General features: G+C 45.9%; 3 protein-coding genes across 4 annotated transcripts; 2 read left to right on the forward strand and 1 right to left on the reverse strand.

Annotated features, from left to right (window-relative positions):
* The first annotated feature begins 251 nt into the window (after positions 1-251).
* Positions 252-2523, forward strand: LOC128301507 (hexamerin-1.1). The gene is made up of 3 exons (XM_053038034.1): positions 252-344; positions 405-532; positions 615-2523. Exons 1-3 carry the CDS (start codon positions 254-256, stop codon positions 2472-2474), a joined length of 2079 nt encoding a protein of 692 aa, XP_052893994.1. The 5' UTR covers positions 252-253; the 3' UTR covers positions 2475-2523.
* A 1690-nt stretch (positions 2524-4213) lies between these two features.
* Positions 4214-6494, forward strand: LOC128303136 (hexamerin-1.1-like). The gene is made up of 3 exons (XM_053039993.1): positions 4214-4304; positions 4365-4492; positions 4575-6494. The coding sequence occupies exons 1-3, from the start codon at positions 4214-4216 to the stop codon at positions 6432-6434; spliced, it is 2079 nt and encodes a 692-aa protein (XP_052895953.1). The 3' UTR covers positions 6435-6494.
* Positions 6495-6607: 113 nt separating this feature from the next.
* Positions 6608-16445, reverse strand: LOC128302555 (uncharacterized). Of its 2 annotated transcripts, XR_008287382.1 has the most exons (5): positions 12698-16445; positions 12465-12593; positions 11989-12386; positions 9275-11908; positions 6608-7293 (listed from the first exon to the last, which is right to left on the reverse strand). XR_008287382.1 is itself a non-coding variant. In XM_053039405.1 (4 exons), the coding sequence occupies exons 1-4, from the start codon at positions 16443-16445 to the stop codon at positions 9347-9349; spliced, it is 6837 nt and encodes a 2278-aa protein (XP_052895365.1). In that variant the 3' UTR covers positions 6608-9346. The 2 variants fall into 2 exon arrangements, 1 of the variants encoding a protein (XP_052895365.1); XM_053039405.1 differs by having other exon boundaries at positions 6608-11908.
* Between the last annotated feature and the right edge of the window lie 3062 nt (positions 16446-19507).

The following is a 19507-nucleotide window of genomic DNA, read 5'->3' on the forward strand; positions in this document are numbered from 1 at the left end:
TATCATCTCTGCTGGGAAACCAACTGCAGGTACGATGACCTGAATTCAAAATAAGTTTATCACTAGTCAAAGAACCAAACCACAGAGAATAAAAACTGATAATGCATTTTCGAACCGGATTTTTATACTTTTTACTGTTTCTAAGGTCTACCAAATGATTGATAAGCAACGAAATGCATCGAAGTATAAAAGCTATGTCTCCGGCACCCGAAAAGTCAGTCTCGTAACTGTAGTCAAGCAGAAGCTGGACAAGATGAAACTCATCATCCTGGCGGTGGCGATCTCCCTGGCAGTTCTTGCCAGTGGATCTTACGTTCCAAGCACCAAATTCGAAGCGAAATATGGTAAGTCTACCTAAATTACCCTTAGCTACATGTAAATTCTCATACCCTTACCCCTCACAGCGGACAAGGACTTCCTGTTCAAGCAAAAGTTTTTCTTCGAGGTGTTGCGCAACATTCATCTGCCGCTGAAGTATGACGAATATCTCCCGTACACCAAGACCTGGGTATATGATGAGTCTAAGTACAATGTAAGTAATGAAAGCAATCCGCTGCAGACGTTGACAGAAATCTCTCATGTCTAACATTTTCTCCAATGTATCTCCCTACTAGGACTTTGCTCAAGTAGCCGAGTTCTTCGACTTTTACAAGACTGGTGCCTTCCTGGAGAAGGGTGAGATCTTCACCATCTACAATGAGCAGTATCTGCGCCAGACCTACGCCCTGTTCACTTTCCTGTATAACAGCGTCGATTTTGACACCTACTACAAGAATGTCATCTGGGCTCGTGACAACATCAACGAGGGCATGTTCATCTACGTCCTGCATCTGACCGTGATGCACCGCTCTGATCTGCAGGGCATTGTCCTACCAGCCATCTATGAGATCTACCCGTACTACTTCTTCAACACTGAAGTGATCCGCTCTCTCAGCTACAAGAAACTGTACGATCCCAAGTTCGGATTCTATGGCAACGGCAAGTACAACGTAGTCTACGCCAACTACACTGCTTCCTATCCGGTGGATTACTACAACAACTTCTACACCGAGGAATACCTGAACTACTACACCGAGGATATTGGTCTGAACTCCTACTACTACTACTTCATGATGGACTACCCGTTCTTCCTGGGCGGAGACAAGTTCGGTCTGATGAAGGATCGTCGTGGAGAGCTGTACTGGTACATGCACCAGACGCTGCTCGCCCGCTATAACCTGGAGCGTATGTCGAACTACATGGGCACGGTCAAGCCGCTGGTGTGGCGTTTCCCGCTCAAGACCGGATACTTCTCGCTGCTCAGCTACTTCAACGGAGTGCCGTTCAAGAGCCGTGACTTCAACTACATGATCTCCGACGAGTTCTACTACAAGCTGGACTGGATTAACAGCTGGGAGACGAAGATCCGCAAGATCATTGAGGATGGATACTACTTCATGGAGGATGGATCTCGTATTAACCTGCGTCTGCCGGAATCGATCGATTTCTTCGGAGATCTGCTCAACTCCAACGTGGATGGCGTCGATAGCAGCTACATGGGATACATTGAGGTGTTCTCGCGTCTCTTGCTCTCTGGAAACGACTTCAATGCCTACAAGGTCTGGCCGTCCGCACTAATGCAGTTCGAGACCAGTCTGCGTGATCCGGTTTTCTATCAGCTGTACGAACGCTTCATGGATCTGTACTATTACTTCAAGCGGTTCCTGCCTAGCTACACTTACGACGAGCTCAACTTCAACGGTGTCACCATCAAGGATGTCACCTTCGAAAAGCTGACTACCTACTTCGACTACTTCGATTCGGATGTGTCCAACGTGCTGCCAATGCCTTCGACCGACAAGTACTTCGACTTCGCCGTCTTCGCTCGCCAGCGTCGCCTCAACCACAAACCCTTCAGCTACACCATGAACGTCATGTCGGAGTACACCGGAAAGGCCATCATCCGCATGTTCCTTGGACCGAAGTTCGATCGCTTCTTCGACCTGCAGTACTACAAGAAGTACTTCTTCGAGCTTGACCAGTACATGGTCGATTTCGCCACCGGCAAGAACACCTTCGTCCGTAACTCGCGCGACTTCTACTGGAGCGTCAAGGATCGTACCATGTACACCGATCTCTACAAGAAGATCATGCTTGGCTTTAACGGACAGGAGAAGTTTGCCCTTGACATGTCGGAGGCGCACTGCGGATTCCCTGATCGTCTGATCTTGCCGAAGGGCTGGACCAGCGGTATGCCGATGCAGTTCTACTTCATCATCACGCCGTACACCGCCAAGCCCTACGAGCAGGAATACTTCTACGACAAGACTTTCTCGTGTGGTGTTGGATCCGGTATGCGCTTCTACGACAGCCTCCCGATGGGCTATCCGTTCGATCGCGTCATCAACTTCAACTACTTCTACACCAAGAACATGTACTTCAAGGACGTGTTCATCTTCCACAACGACGAGTATAAAATGAACCAGACTTACTGAAGGACAACGCACCGTGTTATAATGTTAAAGATGATCTAATAAATCAACAACTCAGCAAATTGGGATAAAACTCACAAAAAATGTATAACTTTGTTGTTAAGTCTTGTCTATCTAAAGCTCCCATAATAACGGTAGGGCGTTATTCTCTTTAGCTGAAGAATCATGTCCCCAAGAAAGCTATAAGTGGTGCCTCCTGAGGTTATAGTTGAAAAAAAAACGAATTGGAATATCTACATAGTATCTTAAGCAGGGGTGACGTACAGATAGATGAGGGCACTTTTCGTCGCCAAAACTTCACCCATCTTGGGCCCTATGTCAGCACCGACAGCAACATTAATGTTGAGATACGCGCTAGGGTGCAGGCTACAAACCGGCCAACCTACAGCGACGAACGAAACTGGGATTATATAGAACTTATATAGTTTCAGAACTCATATACACCTATGAGACATGGACTTTCTCCAAAGCTGACGTAACCCTATTAGAAATGTTCGAGAGGAAGAAGACAAGCTCTACCAACTGTACAATGAACTCGCTTTCGCACAGCGGATTGGGTCAGCTGATTTTGATGACCTGCTCATATCATGAGAGTGATACCGGACGACCCAGCCCATAAAGTCCTTTTAGGTCGTTCACATGAAGATTGACATGGCGCGGTAAGCCCAAAATGACATGAAGTGATGGCGTTCAGGTGCCCGCCAGAAAGGCTTGTACAATGAGGGCGCTCGACCGTAAGCGGTCGCTTGGTGCTACACATAAGGTTCCGTAATCAGATACATATTTTCCGGAGTCGGATGAGTTCAACTTAAGTACATTTCGGAGACGAATCGGATTAACTCCAAGCAGTTACCGACTGTACCAGAGGGTACCAGAGCGTGTACCGCGAATCCAAACTCAGATTGGGAGTAGTTCGGAATCGCTGCCAGGATAATAAAGAGCAGCGTATTGCATTCTGGATTATTTCTCGGGCCGAATACATGTTTTCACGGTCTAAGACGGAATGAATTCATGAATGTGCTCCGAATTTCTTATCATTGGTCGAATCCCATATGGCTAGGTTTCCCGTTCGTGTAAGATCTACAGAATGTAGGGTCACACATAAGTAGAACTGTCTATCACCTCGGCAAATGTGTCGTCGTAGCGCGAAAAACGTAAGACTGACTATCCCGTTAAGGGTAAATGAAGTCAAAGAAAGCCAGAAATGACAGGCCTTGACCTCTTGAGATTGTTGTGCCGATAAAGTTGATGTGTCCTACGAGTTGATGTGAAAATGTGTTATGTGTCTGGTAGAGCATATAGCAGAAATTCATTTCAGGATTCTAATTGCAATTGGTGACATTTTGTTACATTTTTTTAATCCAGAATGTACTGATTCTTTTTACTAAATGCACCTAGAAACAAAATTATCAACTTTTTGTCCCTATTTTGCTCCAACATTCATTGAACTCAGTGCGATACGACTTTATTATGGATTGCACCGCACAAGAATAAACAATAAGTGAGAGCGATAATGCTATGCAGTGAAAGATCACACATTAATCTTTAAGAAGAGCAGTAACCTTGTAAGAAATTCATACTTGATCACCTGTGCTGTTTGGTATGCTGCAAAACGATGATAAGAATGCAATCTTAGACGCAAAAAAAATCATTAAATTGAGGTTCATGCCGAGTATAAAAGCTATGCCTCCGGCACTCGAAAAGTCAGTCTCGTAACTGTAGTCAAGCAGAAGCTGGACAAGATGAAACTCATCATCCTGGCGGTGGCGATCTCCCTGGCAGTTCTTGCCAGTGGATCTTACGTTCCAAGCACCAAATTCGAAGCGAAATATGGTAAGTCTACCTAAATTACTCTTAGCTACATGTAAATTCTCATACCCTTACCCCTCACAGCGGACAAGGACTTCCTGTTCAAGCAAAAATTCTTCTTCGAGGTGTTGCGCAACATTCATCTGCCGCTGAAGTATGACGAATACCACCCGTACACCAAGACTTGGGTACATGATGAGTCTAAGTACAATGTAAGTAATGAAAGCAATCCGCTGCAGACGTTGACAGAAATCTCTCATGTCTAACATTTTCTCCAATGTATCTCCCTACTAGGACTTTGCTCAAGTAGCCGAGTTCTTCGACTTTTACAAGACTGGTGCCTTCCTGGAAAAGGGTGAGATCTTCACCATCTACAATGAGCAGTATCTGCGCCAGACCTACGCCCTGTTCACCTTCCTGTATAACAGCGTCGATTTTGACACCTACTACAAGAATGTCATCTGGGCTCGTGACAACATCAACGAGGGCATGTTCATCTACGTCCTGCATCTGACCGTGATGCACCGCTCTGATCTGCAGGGCATTGTCCTACCAGCCATCTATGAGATCTACCCGTACTACTTCTTCAACACTGAAGTGATCCGCTCTCTCAGCTACAAGAAACTGTACGATCCCAAGTTCGGATTCTATGGCAACGGCAAGTACAACGTAGTCTACGCCAACTACACTGCTTCCTATCCGGTGGATTACTACAACAACTTCTACACCGAGGAATACCTGAACTACTACACCGAGGATATTGGTCTGAACTCCTACTACTACTACTTCATGATGGACTACCCGTTCTTCCTGGGCGGAGACAAGTTCGGTCTGATGAAGGATCGTCGTGGAGAGCTGTACTGGTACATGCACCAGACGCTGCTCGCCCGCTATAACCTGGAGCGTATGTCGAACTACATGGGCACGGTCAAGCCGCTGGTGTGGCGTTTCCCGCTCAAGACCGGATACTTCTCGCTGCTCAGCTACTTCAACGGAGTGCCGTTCAAGAGCCGTGACTTCAACTACATGATCTCCGACGAGTTCTACTACAAGCTGGACTGGATTAACAGCTGGGAGACGAAGATCCGCAAGATCATTGAGGATGGATACTACTTCATGGAGGATGGATCTCGTATCAACCTGCGTCTGCCGGAATCGATCGATTTCTTCGGAGATCTGCTCAACTCCAACGTGGATGGCGTCGATAGCAGCTACATGGGATACATTGAGGTGTTCTCACGTCTCTTGCTCTCTGGAAACGACTTCAATGCCTACAAGGTCTGGCCGTCCGCACTAATGCAGTTCGAGACCAGTCTGCGTGATCCGGTTTTCTATCAGCTGTACGAACGCTTCATGGATCTGTACTACTACTTCAAGCGGTTCCTGCCTAGCTACACTTACGACGAGCTCAACTTCAACGGTGTCACCATCAAGGATGTCACCTTCGAAAAGCTGACTACCTACTTCGACTACTTCGATTCGGATGTGTCCAACGTGCTGCCAATGCCTTCGACCGACAAGTACTTCGACTTCGCCGTCTTCGCTCGCCAGCGTCGCCTCAACCACAAACCCTTCAGCTACACCATGAACGTCATGTCGGAGTACACCGGAAAGGCCATCATCCGCATGTTCCTTGGACCGAAGTTCGATCGCTTCTTCGACCTGCAGTACTACAAGAAGTACTTCTTCGAGCTTGACCAGTACATGGTCGATTTCGCCACCGGCAAGAACACCTTCGTCCGTAACTCGCGCGACTTCTACTGGAGCGTCAAGGATCGTACCATGTACACCGATCTCTACAAGAAGATCATGCTTGGCTTTAACGGACAGGAGAAGTTTGCCCTTGACATGTCGGAGGCGCACTGCGGATTCCCTGATCGTCTGATCTTGCCGAAGGGCTGGACCAGCGGTATGCCGATGCAGTTCTACTTCATCATCACGCCGTACACCGCCAAGCCCTACGAGCAGGAATACTTCTACGACAAGACTTTCTCGTGTGGTGTTGGATCCGGTATGCGCTTCTACGACAGCCTCCCGATGGGCTATCCGTTCGATCGCGTCATCAACTTCAACTACTTCTACACCAAGAACATGTACTTCAAGGACGTGTTCATCTTCCACAACGACGAGTATAAAATGAACCAAACTTACTGAAGGACAACGCACCGTGTTATAATGTTAAAGAAGATCTAATAAATCAGCAACGCAGCAATTAAACGCTCCAAAAAATCTTCGTCCTTAATGAAACATGCACCTGCACATTTTAAACGAAATACCGTAAAGGTTATCGGATGTTTTCAGTTTCTTATTTCCAAAAGCTGCTTTAGAACGTTTATTGTTGTTTTAATTCACATCCCTCTTCTGGTGCAAAATTCGTCACGATCGTCATTCAATAGTGTCACAATGTCTGAACTTGCATTTTACACAACAAATCCAAATGTCAAGAGGATCCTTTTCGGTTCAATTGCGCACTGAATCAAACATATTTCGACTGCAAACCGATAGTTTGGTATCATCACACACATACACACAGCTAAATATTGATGCAATACTAATTGTTTTGTTTAAAGTTTATGCTGTATCTACTTTAATGTCACTGCACTGCAAGATCTACTATACTCCAGCACAATATACGAGTTTCTCATTTGGTAGCGATCTTTTCAGTTTTGCAAGCATTTGAACATAACTTTGTACAGATGACTAGGCTTGCTTTAGTGGTTCTTTCTTTTTGTTTGCACCGCATTTGGCGTGGTTTGTTGCAGTTTATATATTATATTGTAGATTTTAGATTACGTGTTTAGCGCAAATCGGTCCTGAATTCCTACTGTAAGCTATAGTTGTGTTTTGTTCTTTGTTCGTTTGCAGATTGGAAAACGATTCGCATTATATGAAGATACAGCAAAATGACAAGATTCTTAAGTACTAACAATCAAACTTAGCCGAACTAACGCAGTATAAAGTTGGAGGGAATGTGAAAGTGTGGCAAAAACACTTTTTATCTAGAGCGATAAAACTAGAGAAAGAGAACAAATCAAAAGTCAACTCAACAACGGCAACAACGACGTTGACCGACAACTGAGTAAAATTAAAAAAATACAATATTATAAGTAGTGCGATGTAACAGACGAGTAAATTACGAAAGTATTGTATGATCAGTCCACAGTATGTAAAAACATGTAAATAAAATAATTAATTAGGCATTCTGCGACGATCACCTCGCCTTTTGATCATGATTTGCAATGTGATAGAAACGTAAGAAATGGATGACTTAAAATATCAATGGTAGAAATAGGACGGTACATTTAACAGCAAACTGTTCAATAAGACAGTATTTTTTATGGGTCTGATTCAAAGGAGGATACCAATTTTTGTTTTTGTAATGTAGTGCAAGTATTATGTTTGCTAAACTGCATCAAATAAGCTGCCTGATAAAACATGAATCGAGAACTACCGAATCATAAACGATCGCATCACAAATAATATATAAAATGTGCAAACCTAGTTCTGCAGCGGATCGTTCACAACGTGACCGTGTTGTCGCATCAACTTGTTTTTTAGTTGATTAACGTTAAATTTTAGGTGTGTGACGGGTTTACTGATTAACGTTTTCTAGACTGAATGCTTTTAGGAAAAATGCTGCAAAAAATTGCATCCGTATGAGAAAATGAATGAATTGTTGTACACAATAATCATGATTCTGCTTTTATAGACGAACGTTGTTAAACAAATATAAAAAAAAACTAATTCACATATTTTGGCACGCACCTTCAGTTACGGACGGGAAATTTAAAGTGCGAGGAGTGAAATACATATTGTATGTTCCATAAATATCACACATCCTTCTGGAACTTTTGTAGAACCAATCGAACTTATAAATGAACAAGATGAAGCAAAAGCAGGTGCGTTTAATGTGTAAGGCAAAAAATAACCTTGGTTCAATTAGAATACGGTAGCAACCAAAACGAGGATCGTCATTATGATAGAATTATCACATTGTTTCATATTAAGCAAACAAAGTTATATACCTAGAAAAAAAATGTTAATAATAGTGGATCGAAATAATAAGCGCATGACATGGAATTTTTCGGCTGCCATGCCACAAGTTCAACCAGAGCCAGAGCGTTCCTATTTCAAATGTCATTTTCATTCGGTCATTTTAACGCCTAGTATCTGTATTCCGGTTTATAATAACATTTTGTAAACTGTAGCCTGGGTGCAAAAGCGATTACAGAATAAAACTATGGCTTCATTAGGATGAAAACGTTCAAAACCGAACACCACACTCATATGGACATCAAAGAGCAACCGATCATACCTCAATTCATACACACAAGCAACAATTTGTTTAATTGTAGTGAGTTGTTTACCGAATAAATTAGCATCGCCACTTCACATTCCACGGTCATCATTTGCAGTACTTTGGGGTGAGTTTAAATGATATAAATTCATCTTTTAGCTTTCACAAATGTAACAAACAGATAAGTAATTATTTTCTTCGTTTAACACTGACTCAACTCATCCGCGGAGGAGATAATCACGCCCGTCGGGCTAGAAAAACTCTATCGCGTGTCCCAGCGCACGATAACAACTGCGGGAGTTCAATTAGAATAATGGCCTCTTAAAGGGATCTTTTCTAACAGTTGAACCATCTTTCATCAACAACTTCTCCGTATCGTGTGTGATAAACTACGCATGTAAGCATATCTTGCAACAGATAAGTATATCGTTACTAACGAAATTATTTAATGGTGCCAAAAAGATGCACCGCCACATAATGCGACGAGTTGGAAATCGCAGCAATTCCCAACCTTATTTAACCTCCCTTTTTTCTATGTATATGCATATAAATATGTGACTAGACATTTGTGATGAAGTTAGTAGGTGTTTTAAATATGAAATTAATCAGAATTTAAGATCATCGTACCAGTAAGGTGTGAGAAGTAGTTTTTGCGCCAATGCGATCATCTCTGAGAGAGTGCGTTTTTTTTGCTTACCTTTCCATGTAGAGTCGTGGAGCCATCCTTTGTATTCGATGAGATTTTTACCAGCAATCGTTCGTTTTGTGTTTAATCTAACATCTGAAGTGCCAACGGATTATCGGAAGCATCTATCGAAAATGTATTCGAACGCTCCAATTTAGATTCAATGCGTTCAACGATCACCGGTACAGCCATTCCATCATCACCTGCCTCCGGCACAAGGGCACAATTATTCTCCATCACGTTTCCCTTCATTGCGATTCTACTGTCCCCCGAGGGTCCCTTCGTGCGAGTTGTCGTTCCTCCAGTAGTGTGGGCTCCCTTCGGCGTATTTTTATCCAATTTACGTTCCTGACTTACATTGGAGTTACGGTTGTTGCCTGTACTTTCAGGCAATTTCGCCGTACGTCGCAGATGCAGCGTTGTGTTGAATACCTTCCGGCTACCGGAGCTCGGTGTCGTAAGTGAAGCAGATGAGCCAGATTTCGCGATATCACTGCCGGACGACTTATCGCGCGTCAACAGTAAACTGGGCGAGGAAGCGGCTGATTTATTGCTCGAATTCGTAGAGTTCGACTTTGGTTCATGAGTGCGGCGTGCCAAAATTTCACGGGATCGTTGTGAAAGAAAGCTACGCTTCACCAGTCCCGACCCGCTGTTCGAACCAACGCTTGCCGAGGATGCCGTACGATTGATGCCGTTCGACCGCATGCTAATTACCGAAGGAATTGATGAGGAAGAATGATTCGGTTTAATACCGCCGGCAACCATGCGTGTGACAACGGTGCTTGCTGACTTTCCACTATTGGGACGCTTTTCACGATGATGGTCTTTATCCTTCAGGAGTCCATTCTTGCCGGGTGGTTGATGATCGATAGCATTAATAACTTTCGGTTTAAAGTACTCTTGGTAGATTAGTGATTCATGGGACAAGGTGTTGCTCGTTTTGATCGAGTGCGATTTTATCGACTCTGCCAGCGAGTCGATCGAAACATCCATTTCACCTATGACCGCGCGGGGTGGTTTGGTCGCTGCGTTTGCATTCTTCAACTTTGCCGGAGACGACAGGCTATCGAGCGAAAGATTAGATTCGTGACCGTGATTCTGTTGCTGCAGTTTTGATGTCATCTTGCGAGTGCCCATCGCCGGACTGGACGTTCTGGTGGAACTTCCGCTGGAGGAAATGTTGTTCTGCGCGTGTAAATTGGCCGCATTTTTTGGTTTCTTTGGTTCGAGATACCGTGGTTTAACGTTGCTCAGCTTGGTACGTAAATTATTCAACGGTTCTGGTTTGCTCGTAGGTGCAGGTTTCAGGTTTGCATGATCCTCCGATTGTGATCGTTTGTGGGAGACCGGCTGGGTGGTGTTTGATGTTTTGGAAAGCACTCCCATCCGTATGCCATGTGCCGCTTGACGTCCGTTTGTGAGCGAAGCGGACGACTTCTTTCCCCCATCCGGAACATGACTCTTTGACGAAGTTTTCGAAATACGTCCATTTTCCAGTGCATGGTTAGCTTGTTGATGTTTCATTCGTTCGCGCTCTATGACCGGCATCGCCATTGATGCTTCATGAGTTGCGTAATGCTTTGCAAGCTTATGTGAATTAAGCAAAGCAGCATTTAACTCGTTCTGATGCGTATTCATCGTTTGTGTTTGCTGCGTTCTATTGTTAGTGGGTTGGTTATGATTTGTTTGGCCATTCTCCATAGTGCGCTTCGTGTGCGCTTGAATAGCTAATCGCACCTGACGCATATCGTTCGAGCGCGAATGAACTGACGAGGAGGAGGACGTTTGCGACGAGAAAGAATAGCGTGCACGAGATTTTCGTTCATCCGCCGTTTCCATCAGGCAGGCCAGCTTTTGGATCTTGTTGCGTAATTCTACGTCCATTCGCTGCCAGGAGCTAACACGCATGGCTCGTGCACATTGGCGAATCAAGCATTGTTCCACGGCGGACAGGATGGCGTTCACCATTCCCACAAACTCATCGCACCAATCCATTTCTTCCTCTTGCAGATTGTAATCCACTTCTTTACGGCTGGCACCTTCACTTGCTTTCGTTTGCTTCTCGTAAATGTTTACCACGTTCGTATTATCACTCGACGACATCGGCGTAGAAGTAGTGGTCGTTGTCGTCATGGTTAGCACCTTCGCCTGTAGTAACTTCTGTAGCCGCGTGGCCCTTGGGTAGCTCTTGCATGCCTGATCGGGGCTAAGATTGTTCGCGGCGGGCAATAAAATGGGCTCCAGGTGAGGTATGGCCCAGCGGTAGTTTTGCCCAAGGGAAAGGAAACTGTCACTGGCAAGCAAGGAAGCAAAGTGATCCGCAATGTAATCGTATGCTGTGTCCAGTATATCGCGCACTACGTTTTCCACCTCGACGGACCACTTGTAGGGGTGCAGTAGCGTTAACAGCTGCTCGCTGTCCAGAATCGTCGTAAGAACACTTTCGGAGTTAAGATGGGCCACGATTTGCTGCTTGCAGCGATGCACGACGTCCAGCGGCAGCTGCGAGAATTGCTTTTGTGACCAGATCTTCACATAGTGCCGACAGACCCACTTCAAACACTTGCGATATAGTTCGTCGAGACCGTGGTTTAAAGTAACCGGCAGCACTTGTAACACACCGTCCGTGCAACCGACGCAGGGCTATAATGAAATCGCGTTACAGAGAATTACAGTCAATAGTAATTTTATACATCCCCTTCGTGCCTATTCTCAACACTTACCTTGTGGAAATTGTGACAGTAGTTCGTTTTCAGTGCATACGCCGTTACCTCCTTCAACCCTTCGAGACCAAGAAGATCGGAAAGTGCAGCCAGCTCCATCAGACTGATGCCTTCCGGTGGATGGGAGGCACCAGAGTAGATGTGGCACAACGCAAAGTGCACCGCCGCGTACGAGTAGCCGGGCAGTGTGATCACGTTGCCCGCATTCTGCACCCAACTCCCAGCGAGAATTGCCGCAAAGTACTGGCAACGCGATCGCAGTATGCACTTATGGGCACGCATCTTCTTCGTCTCGACCTCGATCGTCACATCGGTGGCAATCTCCTGAAGGAACATCTTCAATAGATCCTCACCTAGGCGGCGCGGCTGACGGCTGGAGATTGACTCATCGATTGATTCTAACAGATTGATCAAAAATCGCCCATTAACCATAGTGATTGCGCTTTTAATTTGAATGATGACGAGTGATGACTCACCAATGCCGGATCGGCTTGAAGTGATACTTGATGTACAGGAAAAATCCGAATGCATCATCTCGCTACCATCTTGACCGTTGCGACCCGTACCATTCATACCCACGTCCGACGGAAGACTGCTGCTGAAAGCTATAGACAGAGTTGCAGAACAAAACGGAAGGCGGAAAAATTATTACATTTTCCTGTACCCATTTCTGCAGCCAGCTGGTGGTGACGGTTCACTGACAACCTACCTTTCGACAGGTGCGGAAACAACCTGCTAAGCGAACGGGAATTTTCCACCGAAGAAGAGATGAGGCTCACAAAATTGTTGCCAGTCGAGCGAGACATATTCCACGAGTGTCGCTCCATCGACGTTACACCACCGTTCGAGTGATAGTAGTTCGATGCCTTCTGCTGCTGCTGTCTCATTGCTTGGTTGCTAGCTCCGATCGCCGACCCGATCGTGTTGTACTTTTGACATTCGAACAGGCGGGCTACTCGACTGGAACCGGCCGAATTGGACATGTTACTTCCAGCACCACCACCACCGCCACTGCTACTACCACCTCCACCACCGCTGCTCGAATGAAGCTCAAACTTGGTAGTGATGAACTGACTTGCCGCCGACGGTGGCTTATCCATGTCGGACAGTTTCACAAAGGAAGAGGTCGTGGTTGACGCGTGCGATTCGACATTCTCGGAGACGGTTTCGAGCAGCTGCTTCTGTTTCTCGATCGTAGCATGGAGCGTTTCCATCGTGTGCTGAGGTTTATTCCGAGCCGAAGCTGCTGTATGACGAGGTGAACATTCAACCGTCTCAACGATCGTTTCCATCTGTTTGTTGCAGCTGTTGCCGGTGCTACTGGATGCGGTAATTGCAGACAGCTTTATTGGTTCTTCGCTTGGTTCATGACTTTCATTAGCGGTCACATTGGCGGGTTGCTGCAAAAGAAGAAGTGCGTCTTCCTCTGCCGGATTGTTTTGGAAAGTTACATCGTCCGTGTCGGTTGTGGTTGACGTCGGGGAGGCATCCTCGTTTGAAGATAGGATACCATCCGTTATCGACCCTTGGCTGCTCTTGTCGAATGTTTCGTTTATTTTTGCATCTTTGCGCTTTTTCTTTGCCGACGATACCATCATCCCGTCGGCTGGCACTTCCATTGGTTGGCCTTCGAGACCGGCACCATCTTTCGGGGATACCTTCGATTCGTTGCTCGAGTGAGCGGAGTTGGAAGATATCGAGTGGTTCGAGTAGGTGCTCAGCTCCGACTTCGAGCAGGTGAAATCCTCAAACGGCGATACCGAGGAATCAATCGACATGCTCGATGTTTTCGAGAGCAGAGGAATTTTATCCAGAATATTCATAATGCCCCGATCGCTTGTTACACTCGTTGATCGTTGATAAGCGCTACTGGTTGCGATACGCCGTTCGTGAAATCCTCCTGCGAGACCTCCTCCTTCGCCGACGGTTGTATTCCACGAGTGTCGTTTAGATTCGTGCCTTGCTGCAATTGCACCATTACCTGGCGCGTTTCCATTCGGACGTCGCATGACTGACGGTTGGGCATCCGCCGAACCGACAAACATGTAGTAAGGCTTACACGTTTCTTCACCCGTCGGTCCAAGACTGCTGGGACGGACCGAATCCTTCCCGTTTGAAGAGCCTGACAGTACAGACTGTGGCATTGATAGCTTTCGTGGCATTGCTGGTTTACCGTTTGGACCATTACTGCTACCAGCATTATCACCTCCAAAGTCAATAAACATCGAAAACATATTCTTGCGATCAGTCTGCTTATCTTCCGATTCTCCTCTCGATGTACCCGTCAGTGCCGACGCTGATGGAGGTGGTGTTTCAATTTTTGAACCCCCCAACTTGGGAGTAGCACTGCGTGTGCTTTCGCTACCATCATCCGACAGATCGATGTAGAATCCGGTCGATTTCTTCATCAACTCCGTGCGTGCTGTACGCGGTCTGCTATTCACCACCGTTATCGATTTTTCCTCTTCCGGTGTCTTGAGGCTACCCAAATCGACGAAAAACCCAAGACTCCGTTGGCCTGATTGATCGAGAGAATTGCGATCAATTGCGACCGCTGCGGCCACTGCCGATTTTTCATCGTCGGGACAATTTTTCAAATCAACCACCCACGATTTACCCGAACCGCTCTTGCTCAATTGCCTTGCCGTTGCAGCACGCTCCTCAGATGGATCGTCGAAGCTGATACTACCACCAGACACTATTGGACAAGTGTCCGTACGTCGCCGGACCAATGGGCTTTCGCATTGCTTTGGAGTAAAGTCTTCGATGGATGCACCGCCCGACACAATTGGAGCCGATTCGTCGTGCTTTTGCATCCGCTTGGGAATTCTGATCGGTGTGGAGTGTGATTCTCGATCCACCGAACTGGCTCGGCTTGTATCATTACCAGTATCCTCACTCAGTTCTTGCACCTGGCGGTGAGGCACCATCTGCTGGGATATGGCAGCCGACGACGTGACATGTACGATCGAGTTAAACGGTGTGTTCGGATAGTGTGATGTTGACTCGACGTCGCTCGTGGCCTGCGTGCGACTGTTATAATCGGCAGAGCTGGAATTGTACCCACTGGTGCAGGTCCCACCTCCACGTAAACTGTCCATGTGTCCGCTGGCTCTGTCATCGGTTACCGCGCTACTACCTCCCAGTGAATAGCGATGATTATCGCTTATCGTGAGCGAGCTATACTCACCGTAGTTTGGCTCACTGCTCGATGAGTATACGCTTGGTAGCGAAAGATCGCTATAAGTTTCCTCAGGGGCAAATTGCAAACTAGAATCCAGTAGATGTCCCGAATACTGTTGGATTGAGTTTTGAAACAGAAATGTGCCCTGCTTTCGTTCAGCTTCCTGGCGCGCGAGCACTTCCTCACGATCGTTATCATTGCCCGTCGTATCGGTTAGATGACTCGCTTCGGCAAGCTTCAGTTTGGTCGCTATGTAATCGTTCGACGGACCGGCAGAAAATTGGTCCTTTACTTCGATGGGTTTGACTACCTTTTCCTCAACGATTGCCCCCGATCGGAGCTTGTCATCGTCACAGAGAATTGTTGCAAGTTGAACAGTGCTTTCACCAGTGGTAGGCTGTGACCAATGATGTTGCTGCGCGGAACACGAGCTTTCCTGGAACGATGGATACACCACCTCATCATCGTCGAACAGTGAAGATGCATCTATGAAGCACGGTTTGGAAGGACCACCGAAAGATGGCGCTGGTACTAGCTCCGCTTCGTTTTGGTGATCGTCTTCTGCATCGACCGGTTCTGGCTCGGTGCCCACAGCACTGCAACCGTCCACATTGACCGGTTCCCACGAATTAGTCGCGGTGGTCGTGTCAGAGGAGAGCGAGTTCGATTTCATGATCACTATTTCCTCGTTGTGGCGCTGTTTCTCTTCCTTGGTGGACGAGCGCGCCAGATCGAATCGTTTTCGCTGCAATAACTCTCCGCTGCTCGTGCCGGCTGAACCGTCTGCCGCTTCGCGGTTCAGCAGTTCACATTCCGGCCCACTGGCCTCCTGCACTTCGTACTCGATTTCATTCGCCATCACTTCATCATCCGCTGGATCGCCTCCGCCCCCGGCTGTCAGTTCAGCTACCGTTGCGACCGTCGCATTATTTATGCGCACTATATTGCTCCACATCTCGTCCTCCTCATCTTCGCCATCGTCATCATCGTCACCCTCCACACCGTGCCCATCGCTGGTACCGGACGCAGGTGACTGCGGGCTGCCGCCATCCACCATTTCATAAGTGGACGCCGAATCGCTCGAAATGCGATTAAGTCCCTTTCGTAAATGGTCCTGTTCTGCTTCAAGTACACCATTCAGACGGTACTGTACTCCCTCGGTGGCATGGTCGGCTATCGACAGGTCGGCTCCCTCCACTACGTAACAGCTGATGGAATCGGTTTCCGTGTCATCACCGTTCGACGGAGAAGACAATATTCGCTGGGATTCCATCGTACCCGCCTCACCGGCGGGCGGTGTGCACTAATGCGGGACGTTTGCGGTGTCCCGAACGAGTGTTGTATATCAGACGGTAACCTAAATGTCTCCGTCCGCGTTTAGCTCCTTTCCCTTCGCGCCTACTGCAGCTGCTGCCAAGGACACGATGGTCGTTCGGTTGCATTCGCGTGTGACATGATTGGGCGGGGTGTTGTTGAATGTTGTTGAATTATCTACAACGGAAAGGTAAAAACAACATTAGAAAAAGACAAAACACAATTAGCACTGGCCGACTAGATTGCTCTTTGCCGACACAAGGAAGTAATGGTTAGAAGAATGTACAGCCGTACATGCGAAATGGGGCGAATAAAAAGGGAAAGGAAGTTTGCACAGCTTGCGGTCACAAATGTATTTCTTTTTAGCGCAATCGATTGACCTAGAAAGCTCGCAATCTTTATTGCGTATTTCTAGCGGATAAAGCTAACAGCCTCTTCCAGCTCTGCTTTGATTAGCTGTGAAATACTGGTGTTTCATATAAAGTTGGGCTCATGTTTATTCGTTTTACACGGTCGACCTACGCCTTTGGCAATACATACACACTGTGCAAAACATCAACATCACATCTTTCGCCCACGTTTTGAAGCTTCACGCCAGATAGCCACGGACGATAAGCGCCATGCATCGACAAGCCTCTTCACTTGGCAAATGAATTATAATCACGTTTTACTTCGCAATTCTGCTACAGGTTTGCTTATTTTGTTTAGAATTAGAACCGCACAGTACTAGCAAGCAAGCGTATGTACATGCCAAACGGGCAACATTCAAACAGTAACTAAGATTGTTGGAATTAATTTGCCATTCGTTCACCATTTATTGATCGCACATGTAAGCGATCACCGGCCCACACCTACACACGGACGCGAATCAGACGAGTGGAACGCGCTTTCAATTCACGATCAATGTTCCTGGGTCTTTATTAAGCTATTAGAAAAAGATCATCAAAACAAGTGCTTGTGTCAGAAGCGTTGACGCACTCCTTTCGTACACGTACCTCCATGGACAACAAGTCCGCCACGGAAGACACCACACTCACTCGGATCTGCAGAGGTTTTTGGGTCACAATTTGCCAATTAGCTAATTACGATCGCAATTAAAGAACTATAATCGTTGCGATCTTCAGAAGAGTCGTCTTCACCGAACACCATCGCCTTGATGATGTTTGTCTTTAAAAGGATGCTTTATGATACTGCCATTGTGGCCAGCCCCATCGAACATTAGGATTACCACCAGAATTCCACAACAATTCGCCTAAATTCTACCGCAATCACTTAATTCTACCACACCTCATCAGCGGGAAGGGGATAATGATGAACCACAAGAGAAACGACACCACAACAAGGGAAGAGCTGATGATTTTCTGTTTCTTCCCAACAACAACAAAATGTTGATGTCTCAAAGCTATGTTTCAGACTGATGATGGACTGACTGATCAGCTCATCGCCTACGGCTGGAGAGACTCATCGTCGTCTCATGTCTTTGTCCATCATCGTTACCGTCTTCATGACGGATAGAAGACAACGAGGTGTGTTTGTCGGTGTACTCCTGAAGAGTAGGGGCAGAGTGTTAAAACATGCGTGTGTCCAATCACTCCGGATACTAGACGACGGATAGGCCTGGCAACGAGACAATATTTTTTTCAAAAGCACTACACACAGTAGGCCAAACTTTGGTTGCATTTATTTTGTTCGTTTACCACCTAACCAAATGTTGCAACGCGTGTGTTTGTGTCGTTCATGCTTCATGTATGTCCCAGGCTGAACGGTCCAAAAAGTAAGCGGACTACCGTTTCCATTACCATAAATAGATTGAGTGATATATTCCACCGAAATAGTAAGGCACGATGGGTTGTCTGGGGTGTCGGAACAACCAAAATGGATACCATTGTTAGACGACTAATAGAGATTAGCACATTCTAGGGCAGCAACATCATTGAATATCAATCGACAGTTGCTGGAATTGAAAAACCGTCGGAGGGTTTCGATCATATAAGCGCGATCATCGTGAATAAAAAAGTGCGTTCGTGATTGTACTTTTCAATATTTTACGTGTATTGTTGGTCGCCAAGGTGGTGTTTTGGTATTCGCTTGCGACATACGAAAAGAATTCGACGGTAGAAATCATTCATCACTTCTTTATTCACTTTTTCAGTATCGGTTATTCAACAAGTTTAATTAATAGCACTGAAAAATATCGACAATAATAAAAATCTTCCTCTTACTGGCACAACAACCTCAGGAGGTCCAACCCTACCATTTCTTTGACTTAATGTATCTGTAGTCTATCCTGCGTAGGGGTAAAAAAATAAAAACACGCAGGAGCTAAAATATTGAATAGAAACGAATAAACGTTGTCTTGTTTAAAGCAATAAATAGCAATAAAGAATTTAATGGAACTCTTATGTTGCTTAGTAGGTCTGAGTTCCTCTAAAGAATCATCACAACTTTTCGTGCGACCTCATAACTTTAAACCAAAATAGTTGCATCTAATGTTAAAGGCTATGCACGACCCATCAACATGTAGCTTTGAGTTAGAATTTCCAGTGTGTTCCATGATATGACTATTTAGCTGTAGGTGTATCAAGGCCATAACCAACGAAACAAAAACTCCCCAAACATGTTAAAAAACTTTTTGTTAATAAGTTTTAACATTACGTTTCGTTTTTAAACTAAAAACGAAAAAAACTCCGGTAGGAACAATCAGTTCTATATTTTTATATGTAAATTTGCATAAAATTGGATATAGCCATTGTACAAAAAAAAACTAAATAAAATATTTAAACATTTTGGTAACGTGACGGTGTTTAAAAACAGTATCTCTCGATCGAGCCCTACCTCTCTGCCGTTCGCATCACCTCATTCAGATGATTAGTGTAAGACCATGATAATCTACCACAATGACCATCGATTACGACGACCGAACAGAAAGAAAAAGGCACAAACGCGAACGGCGTGCACACCTGAAATAAACTTTTCGGTATGTTGGCACACCTCCTACAGGACAGGGCCCACGGTGGAGAA

This window comes from Anopheles moucheti, chromosome 3, assembly GCF_943734755.1.
Source record: "Anopheles moucheti chromosome 3, idAnoMoucSN_F20_07, whole genome shotgun sequence".
Classification (NCBI taxonomy): Eukaryota; Metazoa; Arthropoda; class Insecta; order Diptera; family Culicidae; genus Anopheles; species Anopheles moucheti.